Source organism: Leucopleurus acutus (assembly GCF_964270905.1).
Source record: "Leucopleurus acutus genome assembly, chromosome: 3".
NCBI lineage: Eukaryota > Metazoa > Chordata > Mammalia > Artiodactyla > Delphinidae > Leucopleurus > Leucopleurus acutus.
The window spans coordinates 100971189-100987874 of NC_139145.1; the positions used below are offsets into that span (position 1 = coordinate 100971189).

Below are 16686 nucleotides of genomic sequence, written 5' to 3' on the forward strand. Positions count from 1 at the left end.
GCTTTTTCACGCTTCCTAAGGGCTTGTGAACCTGAGAATTTACAAGGACTCATTGAACATGCTCCCATTTTTCAAACAACTTTCAGCTCATTATTTCCTTGATTCCTATTACAGATATATAGCTGAAATTTCTTTTTTGCTTATATTCACCTTCCTGATATTATAAGCAATTGACATTAGCCACGCCATGCTTTAGCAATTGTTTAATCAAATCAATACTTATATATATGAATGAGCTGGTTGACCTTCCTGATTTTCTTCCAGTTTTTTTTTTTTAATAGAATACCCAGGTATTTATTCAGCTGACCTCTCACCATAGGTACAGTAACTTCTGCCAGTCCTCATGGTGCACCATAAGGACCAGAGAGTTAATGTTTGAAAAGAGTTTTGAATAAACAGAAAGACTAGGCTGTATAATCCCCTAGTGGTGTTATCATATCACCAATCTGTTTTCACTGTTGTTATTCTCCATTAGAAAAAGTATTTTCATCATGCAGAAGTCCAAAATATTTTTACTCCTCATAATGAACATATAAAGGTAGTTTTTTTTTAATCTATTCTAACACCCAGGTGTTTTCTGACCACATTGCTTTTCTCCTTTCTCCTTGCACAATTTAGCTACATCCTTAATTTTCATTACCAAGGACCTAAATTATTCCAAGAGAAATTTTGTGTATTTTATGACTATACTTTCTTATGCAGTTTATCGGTCCAAATGGATACATAAACAGCTCCCAGTATTATATAACTAGTAAGGTTTATAAATGATCTGTTGGTACCTTTTTCCCCCACACACAGCCAATATAGAATTTAGGGCTTATCCCAAACAAGAAGCATCCCTGTTTATCATGTTTTTTGATTGCGAGTTCTTCATGTCTCATTCCAGGTGACAAATATAACAGAATTTATTTAGATTTACTTTTTAAGTATTTCTAAGATTGGATTAGGCATCCCCTAAAAATCAGCATATATTAATCTGTGCATTTTTTCATCTGACTGAAATAGGCAGTAATTGAATTTATCTTAATTTTGTCAAAGCTGTCAATAATTTTTTGCAGACATAGCTTTTATAAAATTTTTGAAAATTTTATAAAATTTGATAAATGACCTAGTTCTTTCAATCCCCTTGATTATGCCTTAGGCATAAAGAAGCGTGAAGAGTTTTGTGTTATGACGTACCAAAATTCAAACCCCAGGTCAATCGTTTACCTAGCTGTGTAGTCCTGGGCAAGTTTCTTAATATCTTTGAGATTCAATTTTCTCATCTATAAAATATAATACCTATCTTATAAACATGGCTGGGAAAAAATGCATGTAAAGAAACAGCACAGTTGTTGGCACTTTAAAGAAGTTCAGTAAATCACAGCTATTAGTATTGTTACCTTTTCACGCCAAATAATATAAGATAGATGAACACTGTTCTCCTTTTGTTTCATGAATGATTTGCATATTCAAAATATCTTACAAAAGAGAAGTAATTCAGAACAAGGAGTTAGGAGAACTGAGTATTGATAATGATGCTGGCTTAGTCACTCACTAGGTAAAACAGTAATTAAGGAGCTAGCGTGAACTCCCTGGGTCTACCAGGTACTCTGCCAAGGCTTACTGTCTTTAGAAAGCCACTCTGCCTTTCTGGGCCTGTTTCATAATTGTGAACTAGACATAATAATTCCGATTTCATCTATTTCATGAATTATTGTGAGAATCAAAGGTGATAACCAAGAGGAAAACCCCTTGAAAACCAAATGGTACTACATAAAGAAATCAACTGTATTATTGTAGAAAACACTGTAAGATCCCAGAGATAAAAATGATTAGATCATTGTTGATGGGGCTTTGAAATCATCCCTGCTCAGAGCTCTCCACTGAAACAAGAGCAAAAAAAGGGATATCTTTCAGATATCCTTGCAGGAACTCACCTAAATGTGTGATCCCCTAGTGGAGAATTCAGTGTGGTTTAGCAAGGTTAGAGTCCAGGATCTCCCAACACTCAGGATGAAACAGCGTCCCCTCTTCTTTCTCCTTTTCAGTCCCTGTGCACTCTGCAAGACTCTGTGAAATACTGAAGAGCAAGCAAGCCTGGATTCAGCGATTAGAAAGGGCAGTTGTCTTGAGCACAGGTGTTGGGAGAAGCCGTGGCAGGGCAACCTTTGTGCCCTCCACCGCCCACTGCCCTACCACCTCGCTGACTCCAGCTCCATTTACAGTCAGCTCAAAAACTGAGAGAGTTTGCAGATATCCCCGCCAAGAAAAACACCTCAGCTGAACTGGCACGTTATCCCTAAAAACACCAGTCTGGTTGTAGATGAAGCCTCAGTGCTTTTGGCCTCTTGATGATTGGCTCCATTATTTCACCAGATTGGCTCCATTATTTCACCAAACACTGCTTTAAAATGTGGAAGTAAGATAATGGTACAAATTGCCTAGTCATTCTTGTTGTACTACAAATTAGTAAAGCTGTTTGTTATTTTACAAACATGTTTAAATTAATATGGTAAAGTTGCTGATGTTAAGTATTCATTTACTATAGAAAGCTGATTTTTTAAAATTAGCACAGTGAAAGAAGGTTAAGTACTGTATTCTTGTATTAATTGTATAACTTTAAAATAACAATTTCTTTTAAAGAAAGAAGGTCAAAGAGGGCTACTATGGCAATGATTCCAAGCGAAATATACTCCCAACCAAAAGACCGAGCATACATACTAAGCCAGCCTCATGAGAAGAGGTAGAAAGTAACCAAAGGCAGCTCCTGAAAGGAACTTCTTACCTCAGGCTCCAGGCCTGTAAAGTCTGAGTGAACAAGGATGAACCCACTTAACCTAAGAAGGATATTATGCTAAGTGAAATAAGCTAGACACAGAAGGAAAAATACTACACGATATCACTTATATGTGGAATCTTAGAAAGTCGAGTATACAGAAGCAGAGAGTAGGATCGTGGTTACCAGTGTCAGGAAGGTGGGGAAACAGGGAGATGTTGGTCAAAGATTGCAGTGGTATAGAATGCACAAGTCTAGAGACCTAATGTACAGCATGATGACTATATTTAATAATACTGTTTTGAATACTGGAAATTTGCTAAGAGAATGGATTTCAGGCTCTTTCACCACACACACTGAAAAATGCTAGCTGTGTAAAGGAGAACATGTTAATTGGCTTGACTGTAGTTATTTCACTATGTATATGTATATTAAATCATCATGTTGTACTTAAATATATAGTTTTTATTAAAAAAAATAATGGCTGAGTGGGTGAATGTCATTTCCTGACATACCCCTGGCCTCTGAAAGTCTCCAGCCAAGCCAGATGTATGGTTCTACATGATAGTCATGAACCCTTAGCCATCACCATTCAGTTCTGAGTGTCAGTCCTGGAAACACAACCTGATAAGTAGTAGTTGTTCTTGTCTGAGGAGGACAAAATGCCTTCCATATTAAGCATCAACCTCTAGACACTGATGATTTATAACTCATAAAAATGAGTAAAAGTCTACGCTCAACCAGGGCAACATGCATCTCCAAATACTTCCAAATATCTTGCACAGGAATGCCTAGTACCCACTTTTCTCTTTAAATATAATATATTAAGTTGTAAAGTTTTTATAAAATGTTTTGATTCATTTCATATCTACACTGAAATATTGTCAACCTTGGTTTAAATAGTCACTCAGCACTGTTTTGGCCTATAGGCACTTCTAGTTTATACTAACAGCTCCCAAACTTTTGGATTTCACGAAGAAGGCAATTTACAACCACAAAAACCTAAAGTTTTAATTTTAATTTTAAAGTCATAATTTCAGAGTAAAAGACCTTTAAAGTTGAAAACACTTAACTTTAAGACACTCACTGTATTGCCATTTTTTCTCTTATTCCCTCAGACCCAGAGAAATTGTAGTTACAGGATCCATCCCAATCTGCTGGCTCTGGCCAAGGGCTTCTTTCTCTCTGCTTGTTGGTCGGGATGAGGCGGGGCTGCATCTGAGGCTCAAGCATGGCTCTGTTGGTACCTCTAGTCCAGCATGCCTTGTTGTCTGCTCAGGGCAACTGAGAATAAGATCTCTGAGGTCTGGGAACACACTCCAGCATGATCTGGGTTTAGATAGGGCCTTCCTAGTGGGCTGCTTCTGTCGTCATCCAAGACACTTAGCTAGTGTTCATCTCAACTGAAGAACTGGGATAGGGTGCACATTGGGGCATTGAGAAGAGGGATAAAATAAGTATTAGAAAAACAGTGAAAAGAGATTTGGTTTCTAAACTATAAAAACACATCTCAGACAAGGGGGTTCCATTTGATAAGATGGAATTTCAGATAGATTGAATTCATATGTAATGGCCGTATGTCTTTCTCATATTTCCTTCTTCACATATATTTCCCAGTTTGTTTACATTATTTTGTTTCATTATACTCTATCATATGGCAAACATATTTTTAGCTTGTTTTGTCCTTTTCTCTCTATATTTTTCCCAGTGGGATAGAAATGTCACACAAACATGCACACACCATACGTATGCGTCAACTTATAGTATCAAACCTTTACAATTCTATACCAGTACCTTGTCATTGCAGAGAACTTTTGGACACATTTACTTTAATTATAGGATGTTTGTTTTCTACCCTACTTTTATGAGAGATCAAAGCCTAAACATGTGCCTAGATAAAAACTGAAATTTCAGGATCATAAAATGTAAACCTGTATTTTGTTTTAAATGTTTGAGTTAAAGATGACCTGGATAAAATCCATTTTGTTCAGCTTTTAATGTCAATGATGAGTTAGAAAATGACTAATCGCCTTAATACTATAATGTACCATCACTGTTACTAATACTGGAAATATCCTATAAGACATAGTTTTACATATGTGAAGTGTAAGTGAACAGTATTAAGACTGACATATCACCTGGGTAATAGCCGACTTTCATCAGATTTGGAGGTACTACTAGGATGAATAATAATTAAAATATATACCTAATCGCTGCCTGTCTGTCGGTAGAGCTAATTGCTGTCATTGAAAAGACTAAATTGTTTAAGAAAAAGAGAGAGAAAGAGAAAGTCATTCTTCATTGAAGCTATCTCCCTGTATCATTGGAAACCTATTTTTAGTACCTATAGAAGTCATGATTTTTGAATTTATTAGGGATTGTGATGAATGATAAAACAAATCATCCATTTACATATCTTGACACTGCTTTGGAGAATACTCATTTCTTACAAGCAAGTGTCACACTGTATATAAAAGCTGGCTAATTGTGTGCTAATCTTCTGCATTATCTAGAACTCTCTGAGGTGGTATTCTATCAATAGTAATATTAATTTTATTTATTTCAAATGTACGAAATATCTTCTAAAACCCTATTTCTTTTATAATTTCTTCTCCCTTACATTGTATAATTTTGCATTCAGCTGCTAATTAAGATTAGGAGTGAAAATTATAGAATACATATCCACTTTAAACACTCAAGCTTTTATAATACATGAAGATAGTAATATTTTATCCATTTTAAATGTAAAAAGAGAGAAAGCAAAGCAGTTAAGAACATTACTAGATGTTGTGTTTGTTTTCATGTGTTTTTTTTTTCCGCACAGTTCAATAGTTTCATTGATCTACTGTTTCTTACAAAAATCTGCCATGCTTTGTGAACTTCACTTTCTAATCTCATACAGCAACCCTTCCTTTATGTTATTCCTGCTCTCCCTGGTCCCAGAACAGTAGGGTTGCCTTGACAAATCTATTCAAAAGCCATTCCTCGGCCTTTATTGGTGGGGACTGGGGCCTTTGAAATTCTCTCCTCACTGCAACACAGCTGACATCTTCTTCCAGACAGAATGAATTAAGGAAATACAATAAGACACTTGATCTACCAGTCAAGGATCTTTCCACAGTGAGGACGGATTCCATGGTGCACAACCAGGACAGCAAGCATCTAAAAATGCACAATACATGCTTGTTTACCAGAATAGCAATCAGCGATTTTTCCAATATGATTGATAGGATGATTTCTTTTAAAAGAAAATCTGTCTGGAAATTCATTGTGTTTGTGTGTGTGTCTGTCTGCGTGTGTGTGTGTGTGTGTGTGTGTGTGTGTGTGTGTGCACGTGTATATGTTGGAAATTTTTTTAAAGCCATATGAGGTTAATCACATTTTTAAAGCCAGACTTCAAATACACACTTAAAATGTGTGGAAGGAATATAGATTATTTTTATTTCATCTGTCTGAGTTGTAAATCATCATTATCTTAGAGGTTTATTCTTAATATTGAAGCCTTTGTGTCCTCAGACACACAGCTACAATTCACCAGGTTGTGTTTCTTTTGAACTGTTTGATACAGCCTTCATTGAACCAAGTTGAAGTAAAAATTAAATGATAGTATATTTATATGGGCCAGATTTTGAGGAGTAATTGCAAAATTTATTTCCTCTAGTATTACAAAGACAAAGAATATAGTTTTAAAATATCACTATTCTTTCACATGTTCAAATTAATATTTATTTCCATCTAAAAGTTAAAAATAGATACCCTTTTCAATTTCCTTTAATTAAAATCCTAGCCTTCTCTTATGAGTATATTGCATCATAGTTCACAGAAGGTTACATGTCTTCTTAATATCAGGACAGATAACTTGCTGAATTGTAGAAGATGAACTCTTTTCCACAGTCATATTGGTCATGAATAATTACTGACTATTTACATAAGAGAATTTTTTACAGAGTATGGAAAATAGAGTATACTTATAGTGGTTGATTGTATAGGATAAATTAATCTCTACAGCCTAACAAGTTGGTCTTGCCTTAAATTATGTTTCAACAGAACATTGTCTCTATTACATTGCAGAACTGTTGTAATTGGGTCTCTAGCTCAGAACCGTTAGACACATCAGTGGAGTCCATGCTGCCTGACTGTCCCCGAGTCTCAGCAGGTATGTGTTTGATGAGAGATGTATAGAGTGCTTTTTATTAAGGTGAAAAAATATGCTAATGAAATGTGGAATTCTATTTTGTGAATTAAGCATGTTGTTCTGCCTTGAATCTTTGAATGAATTATTGGTAACATACAGCATGGGTCTGACCTACTACCAGAAGTGCATTAAGTAGCTGAAGAGGCTTACCATCCAACTCTGTAAAGATGAATACGTGAAACAACGTGAGAGTAATTTAGACAGTTGCTGTTGAAGCTTAGGGAGATTAGATGTACATAAATTGAAAATTAGGACAAGGACTGGATCGCTGTACAGGATCTCAAAGTATTTGTCTCTGATTGATTACCAATTCAGTGATCCAATAGGCAGTCAAGACTGTGAGTTCAGAGAAGAGACATTGCTGTGGCCTAGAGTCTAGAGAAGTTTTTCATGTAAAAGATTTTGGCTGGACCTTGTGTGTTAGATAGGACTTGGATTATAGGAGGACATGCAGGGTGGTATTCTAGGCAAAAGAAGCAGAGCAGTATAAGGAGTAAGGGCTGGAACGGATCGGAAGATACTCATAGGGGGCAAAGACAAGACTGGCCTGTCCACTGAAAGAAAAGAGGTAGCGGGGTGAGCGCCTGAGGAAGCAGGCGAGCTCCAGACAGTTGAAGAGTGGCATTGATTTCCATCCTAAAAGGTGGGTTACTTTAGTCTCTAATCTCTAGGTAAGAGGAAAGAGTGACATTTTTCATTACTTTCTGATTTTGACTTTCACAATTTTGATAGTAAACACAAACTGAGCAGTGGTGTCTGGTTATGTTACAGAACAGAAATGGGTTTGCTTTGGTCATAGATGCCAGAGAATGAGTAGAAGTTTTGAACATGAACTACCTCATATAACAACCATAAGAGATAGCTAATCGCTAAGCAAAGTTGGATACATGTTTACATATTTGAAGGAAATAATTTGGAGAACAGTTCAACTACTAGGTAAAGAACTATTATAATAATTAAATTTCACCATCATTAATACCTAAACTTGAACTGAGCTTCACTATCATTATAACTAAACCTTTCAGGTCTGTCAATCAGGGATCAGTCAGAGCAACAGACTACTAGGTGATATATATGCTACAGTGTGTGTGTGTGTGTGTGTGTGTGTGTGTGTGTGTGTGTGTGTGTGTGTGGTGTACATTAATTACAATATATTGTCTTTATTATCAGTGATTATGTTCTATAAAGTCTCTGAGAACACTGAATTAGTGAATACTGAATCATCACTCCTAGGGAAAATACAGGGTTAGGTTCCTGCAAGCTTCTGGTCACATTTTCATTGACCTATCAATATATAACTTTGTTTTATGAGTGTTTCAGTTTAAAGACGCCTTATTTAATATATATTGTTGATTCACTAACATTGAATTCACAGTCAACAGCACTGTAACTCATGCCCTAATGGGACTTATTTTCTCCATAAGACACATCACTGTCTTAACACTTCAGCACTATACTTGGACGCCATTTCAGAGAACAAAATCACCAACAAAAGCACAAAAATGTGAAAAACATGGCACTAAATAGTCTGCGAAAAGGACACTTGTTTACAGTACAAGAACTGGAACAAGAAGGCGAAGCATGGCCTTGTTTCACCTTAGTTAGGAATGTGTGTGTTGAGCAACTCAAATTTTTTACCATGCTGCACATGTGCATATCCACAAATGACCACAAAAGCACCATGAGTATTGATTTGGGGGTTTACAAATAAATTTTAATAAGTATGTGAATTCAGAAATATGGAATTCACAAATAATGAGGATTGACTATATATAGTAAAGGATTTATTACAGAGATTTGACCTGGGATTTGATCAGAGCTGGTTACGCAGTCTCTATAAGAATGTCGACTTGGCAAGCAATGCTGGAGCTGAGTCTACAGAGCAGACGTTGTTAAGGGAAGATGTTATGTAAAGGGGTGGAGAGCAAGAATGAGCTGGAACCCATAAGCATGAGCTGGAGCCCATGAAGATGGACTTAAACCCATGTCAGTTCTTGTGGCTTCTGTCCTTGGTGGTGTGGGTGTCCTGTAGAAGCCAGTGCCCTTTGTCCTGGTAACCACTGCCTTGTGCCACCAAGTGAACCAGCAGGTAAACAACATGTGTGAGCTTGAAATTGTTGCTGCTTGACTTTAACTCTCCAAATTTCCCACAGAAGTCTCCCTTTTGTACCATTCTAACTAGAGACACACAGATTGAAAAGGAATTCTGGGAAATGTAGTTCAACCTAGCCAAATTGCCACATTACAGAGCCTCCACAGTTCACCCCTTGTCAACTTGGCACTCATATACATCTCCTTAAACCAGAAAATCTCCAAACAAAGACATTAATGAAGTCTTGCTTCCACCTAACATGATACAACTATCCCGTGTACAATCGAAAACACACTAAAAAGGAGGATACAAAGCCCATTTTTTGTCCTTGGCTGATAGTTCATTCTTCTCATCTTTGGTATCCTGTAGTTTAAATACTGAGAGATAAAGCTAATTACTATTGACACATCTTACATGAGATGTTAAGGGAATAAGAGAGAAGAAAACAAAAATATTTAGTATATATATTCATATCAAAATGAGGAAATACTCATAACTATTACATTCCTTATTTTTGCAACTGGTCATGTAGTTGTAGCTGGTATGTGTAACTACCTTCATTCCATATTCTCTTTGCTTTCAGCAAACACCTCAACTGGTCATGGTCTCTTGCCTGGTGGGATGACCTGTATCTTCATTTCTGAAGGGTCAGGGCTGTTAGCAGTCCTGCCTGACTTACATTATTGTAGTTTTCTATTGGCACGAATCACAGAAAACATTAACAGATGACCTAGAGAATTTCCTGCACTACAAACACTCCTATTTACCCCCATTGTGTAGTAGCAACTCAATTTTTCCTTAGTAATCAGGATCAATCACCCTAGCCAATATAGTAACAATCTCTGTTGCTTGTTAATCCAGTGGTATAAGGATTCCAAAGTGGCAAGATGGCAGTTTCAGCTTTCAGTTCAGTGGAATGGTTGTGACACCTCATGGAAGCATTCCTCCGTATGGAACCTTTAGACCAACAGAGCCTAAAGTCATGGAAATGGGAAGCAGTAGTTTTGCTAGTAGATTACTAAGGGTAATGAGAAGAGAATCCAGCCCCATTTCTACTCCTCATTCCTAGATCTGGGAGAAACATCACAGTGTATTAAAGGCTGATGTAGAGCACATAATGCACCTGGGAGGACATTGTCTCAGCTCTACAAGGTGTTGTCACCTAACCAGGCACTGTAACTGTTCAAAAAGTCATTCCACCATCCTATCAAGCCTGCTGCTTAAGGATAGTGGGGAGCATGGTAATACCAGTGAATGCTGGCAGATCTCAGGCTATTGCTTGTCCTCTTGCTTGCTCCCTCTGATGGAAGCCAGCTGCCATGTTGTGAGCTGCTCATGCAGAGGCCTATGTGGTAAGGAATCGGTGTCTCTTGCTGAGAGCCAGTGAGGATCTGAAGGCTGCCAACAGCCACGAGAGTGACCTTGGAAAAGGATCCCCTCCCAGTTGAGCCTTGAGATGACTGCAACCTCAGCCAACACCTTGACTGTGGCCTTGTGAGAGGCCCTGAGCCAGTCATCCAGCTAAGCCACACTCAGATCCAGGACCCTCAGGTGCTGGGACTGATAAATGTGTTTTGTTTTAAGCTGTGAATTTTGGAGACGACTTGTTCCACAGCAGTAGATAATTAATACAACAGGCTTACTTCAACTCTGGTGGTCGCTCAAGCCTAAGCAGAAAGAAACCTTAACCTTTTTTGAGACTAAAGCTTTGTAAGGTTCTTCTTTTCTCTGATACCTTAGGGTTTAAGAGCAACTCTTTCAAAAAAAGGCATTAAAATGCTCTTTGAAGACAATTTATTTCCACCCTTTCTCTTCTACTACCTCATTAGACTTTGTGGTACAGTTTACTGAAGATAAGATATTGTTTCTTCTTTATCACACTCATTTGATCCTATACTAAGTTGTTAGCTCTTCTCTGAGCTTATACTTAAGCTTATACTATTCAGCTCTTCTCTTACCAAATTTTTCGTAGAACAGAACTTGCTACTTTCTGTAACCTTCTATTTCCTGTGGGTGTTTATTCCAACAAATTTGGCTTAAATCAAAAGGAGATTTCATGTACACTCCGCAGCATACACAGTTGTCCCCCACTTTATGAAAGCTTACTTTATGCCACTTCACTTTTATGAAAGACCTGCATTAGTACCTGTTTTCATTAACAGAAGGAAATCCAAAGAGGATTTTTGCTTTTAGGAAGAAAGGTGAAAGCAAAAATAGCATTCAGCATTTGTTTTCAGGGAGCCATTATAGAGGCAGCAAGTACCCTGAGCTGCAAGAGTGGCACCACTAAGCTCCTTCTCTGGGAACTACACTCTGCATCTCAACATCAAGTTGCCATAGCTTAACTGTGCATGTAAACCTCTGTGCCTTATCTCGATTTATTTTGGGCATCCACTAGCAAGAGTGCCCTAAGGTAGTTGCTTCTTCACTTTACATCATTTTGGCTTACGAAAGGTTTCACAGGAGTTACTCTACTTTCAGATAGTAGGGGAAACCTGCATCCATTTATTCCTCAAATATTTATTGAGCAATTATTATGTTCCAGATGCTGTTCTGGAAGCTGGGGACATAGCAGTGAACAATAGCTTATAATGACTTTTTTCCCCAAAAAAAACTGTTTCCTGGCCCTCTGCCAGTGGGTAGTTTGCTCCTTTTGAATCTGGCATCAACACTAGGTTGCATCAATTGAGAGAACAGTTAGGCCCAGTACCCCCAGCATTTTCCATACCTACTTATAAAAACTGAACAGGTTTTCAATCAAAATCAGCGATTTCCCTCAGAGTCCTAAAAAAATGTTGAACATTTTTTATGACATGATCAACATTATTATGATGTGATAAAAATGGAATTTTAAAGAAGATTAATTTAGTAAATGAATAAAAAACAGGAGCAAGAAGCCGGACGCAGTAGACTCAGCAGGATGTGACAATAAAGCCAGTATATGTGGTTGATGGTGTGAATTGGAGTGGTGGCAGTGGGAACAGAGAGGATAGGAGAGCTGTAACAAATATGACTTGGGAAGAATCTACACTCCTTGATGATAAACAGATTGAATGTGGAAGCTAAGGAGAGGGAGAAGACAATGATAAGCTCCGATGAAAAGTAACTGGGATAATGAAAATGTCATTACCAGAAGTACAGGGGAGCTGGAAGGGGAAATCAATTATGGGCAAGAAATGATGAAATTGTTTTATGACCTACTTAATTGAGATAATGATAGTTGAGGTGATGGCAGGAAATTCAAGTAGAAATGGCAAATGTTGTTTAAGTACCTTTGAAAGACTTGAAATTCTCTGATTAATAACCCTGTTACTATAATTTAAACTGTTAAGATTATTTGAAATTTTCCATGTGTACTGACCACAGGTTAGTAATGGATGTCCAGACTATCTGTTCAATTTAGTGAAGGCTTTTTTTTTTTCCAGATTTCTAAATTACGAAGTTTTTTTTCTTGTTATACTTTGCTTTTTATCTTTTGACTAGACGTTTCATGGTCAAAGCAATGAAATTGCCTGTAAAAATACATACTCATTTAATATTGAATTTTTTCCTTTATTACTAAATATGTTTCCCTTTACCCCCAAAATAGATCTAATGCTCATAAAAGCTCTATTTTATGAATGTTGTTTACCTGTGCATATATATTTTAAAAGCAGGTATAATAAAATTTTTTAATTGTACTTAAAATACACTGATAATTATTTTCAGTACAGTCACATTGTTTTTATTTTTCTTTTGAAAGCAAATGTAATACTTGACAACTCCACACTTAAGAATTGTCAGCATTATATCTTATATTGTACTTAAAATGAAGTCTGACTTTTCAGTTATTATAACATATAGTGAACAGTGGATATTTGAGAGATCTTGAATACGTGCCAAGTGACTGGTTCCCCCACTTCTTTATTTTAATGGTATTTCGTACTAGTGAAAATCGGCGCATTGAAAACATGTTATTCAGAGAAACATATAATAGGTTAATAGGATATATGTTTATTGTATAGCCCACATTTTGGTTGTTTATGTTTATTATAAAATGGCAACAGCAAATATCTGCCTCACTTATAGAAGTGTTATGAAATGTTACAAGGACAATTTTTTAGTATCTGGAGGGATATTTTAAGTTCATCAAGAGGAAGGCACTGTGAAAATGTAATGTGGCACTATATATTCTCATTAGTCATTTTAGAATTTAAAACTGTCATTTATTTAAAAGCGATTATTGATTATTTTAATCCTGTAGAAATGGAAAAAGCATTTGCAGAAATATTTTCCCTTCCATTTTCTTGTCTCCAATTCTATTTTTAAACAACAAATAACTTAGTTATTCATGTTTTCCTATGTTCTCTGTGACATGGGTAAGGGTCATAAAACCATAGTCACAGAAAGACAGAAAATATAATGGAGAAATCAAAAGGAAGACTAATAGTCAAAAGAAAAATGTTCAGTAGGACATAGAAATCAAGAGACAAAGCTGAAAGAAACTAGGGTAGCAGTAAAGATGAAATTAGAAATGATCTTATGTGGTGTGTTGCTTCCCCAAAATAGCAAATATAATTTTTAACTGTGTATGAGCAGACATTCTTCTGGGTGAAAGGAAAGCAAAATATAAATGTTTGAAAGCAGACAAGGTTATAGAGCACTGATATCTTCTGACTTCTTACAAGTCTGGACACAGCTTGCTTCGGCTGGCCTATGACTGACAGTCCACTCTTTGCCAGGTGGGTTCTAACTGGGCCTAGGTGTGGATAAGTACTGCTGCTCAGGCCCACATACTTTCAGCCCCATCCAAATGTGCTCCCTCCCTGCCTGTCTGGGTATATGCTTTCAGTCTGCATGCATTCATTCAACAAGAATTCAGTGTGGACCAGACATTGCTGCAGATGCCAGGGACATAGCAGTGAATTACAGCAGATAATGGTCCCAACGTGGAGCTTACATTCTAGTAGAAGATACAGACAGTAATAAACAAGATAAGTAAGGAGAGTATATGTGTAGTATGTTAGATAGTGGTCATTGGTAGGAAATAGAAAACAAAAGAAAGGACCTGAAGTGTGTGTATGTGGAGGGACAGATTCGAATTTTTAGGAAGGTGGCCAGGGAAGGCCTCTCTGAGAAGATGACACTTCTAGGACATTCCTTCTAGTCCTGATCTTCTCCTGTTTCCCACTGGTAAAGACAGTACATATTTGCCTATCTGACTTTAGAGATCCTTTTCCTAGACTTCAGGGTATCTACTTAGGTCTGAAATCTTCGCCCTTATGTTCTCCCTGCAGTCTCTTGTTCTGGGTTCTTGAAAACCTGACCTTCTCATCGGATCCACTTTACCAGTCCTCTAAGGTTTATGGTAACCGTAAAGCATAGTCACCAGAAAGTTATTAAAGTTATTCCACTCTTCCTTAAGCAACACGTACAGAAAAGTATAACATTTGTATGGCACTCTGGACATAAGCAACCTTGACATAAGAGAAGGTTGCTTATGTCCAGAATTGAATGGACAGAGCCCCTCCTGGCTGACCTGAAGGGTGAGAGGATGAGTATTTTCACATACCTGTGACCCTTTTGTACCAGGCACACAGGATAGAAAGCTCTTTCCATCTACCATTAAGGAAATACATGAACCTAGATTCATTAAAACTATGCAGTCTAGATCTCTGATTCCTGTCAATATATTCCCTCCCCAAACTTGTATCCATCTCAGTTTTTCTTGCCTTTCTCATGGCTTGAGATAGCTTTTTCTTTTTTATTTCAGCTTACTTAGAACACTTGATGTAAATCTGTGTAAAATTTAGAAAATTAACAGTATAAATGGTTAAAAAAAAAAGAAGAAAAGAAAAAGGGGGAAAAAAAGAACCAAGGTAGATATCTTAGGAGATAAGAATTAAACTTGAAAACTTACTGTATTTAGATGATCCTGTCTTATTCTGGATATAGAAAGGGGCCATTAATGGAACCCTAATTTTTCTTTGCTTAAATAATCCAGACTGACTGTTTACACTGACTAAAATACTGAATATTTGCTAAATATTTACTTCACTTTATTGCTGAAAACATATCTTGAGGAAATGACACTAAGGAGTTATATCTTTTCTTTATTAGTGAATAATCACTTCCTTCTAAAGATACCAATGAAAAATGTTTCATTCAGAATGTGTAGACAAATTGAGTTGTCTAGTATGTTTTTAGACATAGCTCAAATTAATTAGGTAATTGAAAATCTATACTTTGCCTTGTAAACAAACTTTAAAATTTAAGACATCTTAGCATATATGATACTGTACCACTTTTGACTACATGTACTGCTCAAGAATTCTAGCACTCCTCTTTCTTCCATTCAAAGGGTATACATTCTAATTCTTTAAGTGGTGTTTTCATTAACTAAATAGCACTTTTCAGGCAGTTTTTGTTCATTACTGTAGCTGTTATTCATAGGTTAGTCTCCCTATTCATTGTTCTGTGCTACCTTATAATTATTAGTTAATATTACGGATGAGTGTTCTGAAAGTTGACCACTAGAAATTCTTGTGTTTTCAGCGAATTATTCATTGTAATTAGCTGGAATCAGGCACTTTGGGGAAATAACTGATCAAATACTCATTTAAAATAATCTAACTATACGAATAATATTTATGTAGATCACCAGTATTTGCCCTGATTATATATATATACTTAATCAGGTCCAATATTATCCTGTGATTTTTGACTTTTCCAGTTTTCCAGTAATCACAGTGAAAAGTAGTCTCACTCCAGAAATCTCACTTTAAAAAAAAATTAAAAATAGCCACCATGTTTTTTACAGCTTTCTGAACCAATTTGTGAAAAATTCGTCAAAGAATTTGGCAGTAAAGGTGGCAACTCTCCTTTTACTGAGCTAACTTTTCCCTTTAAAGATAAAAAGTTTTTAATTATTTTGGAATGCTTTCGGATAAATAACCAAATAATATGAATTTATATTTGTACTTGAAAATTGTTTAAGTTATGCGTTAATTTGTGAGAGATATTATTTTTACAGTCCCTATAGCAGTGTCTCATGGCTCTTAGTGCTATGTCCCTAGTTGTTAGAAAAGTAAGTTGGGACCAGTGATTCCTAAGACAGAGATCTTCATTCTTTTTAAACAGATATTAAGTATTGATCTCCCCTTCCATGGCTGTCTGTGCTTCACTTGTCCTCTTTTTCTCCTTTCCTCTGTTGGCTGTCTGGGTCAGTGCTCTGGATGGCTCTCCCTGGGTCTGTATATTGCTCTCCGACTCTCCCTCTGTCATCTCGTTTAGTCTCTATGTGTGGTTCTTTTCTTATAATTTTTGTCTTCTGTGTCTCCCTGGCTTCATTGTCCCCCACCTAGAGACTCTTTGTCCTGCAGCCTATGGAATCACATCTCCCCCAGCCCACCATCTCTGCCTGCCCCTTCCTGACCTGTGTGGTTTGCCTGGGTCCACTGCCCTTCACTTCTCTTTGACCAGCCGTGTGATATGTGCCTCCCATCTACACCCTCCCTGCCTGCTCTGTCTTGTCACAGACAGACATCAAGTCACCAGCGATAAATCTGTCTGCTGGCAAAAATACCCCCAAAACATACCCCTTCAGAGAAACTGCATTGCTTTCTAGTAGTGATTCAGAACTTCTAAACTAAATATTCTGTG

The 16686-nt window shown here is 36.9% G+C and overlaps 1 protein-coding gene across 3 annotated transcripts in view; it reads left to right on the forward strand.

Moving 5' to 3' along the window:
- ARB2A (ARB2 cotranscriptional regulator A) overlaps positions 1-16686 on the forward strand; it is a 433180-nt gene that overhangs the window by 285566 nt on the left and 130928 nt on the right. For all 3 annotated transcript variants that reach the window (XM_082836445.1, XM_082836443.1, XM_082836444.1), the window contains one exon: positions 6830-6914. In XM_082836445.1, the coding sequence (XP_082692571.1) occupies positions 6830-6914 (85 nt within the window). The remainder of the gene's footprint in view (positions 1-6829; positions 6915-16686) is intronic.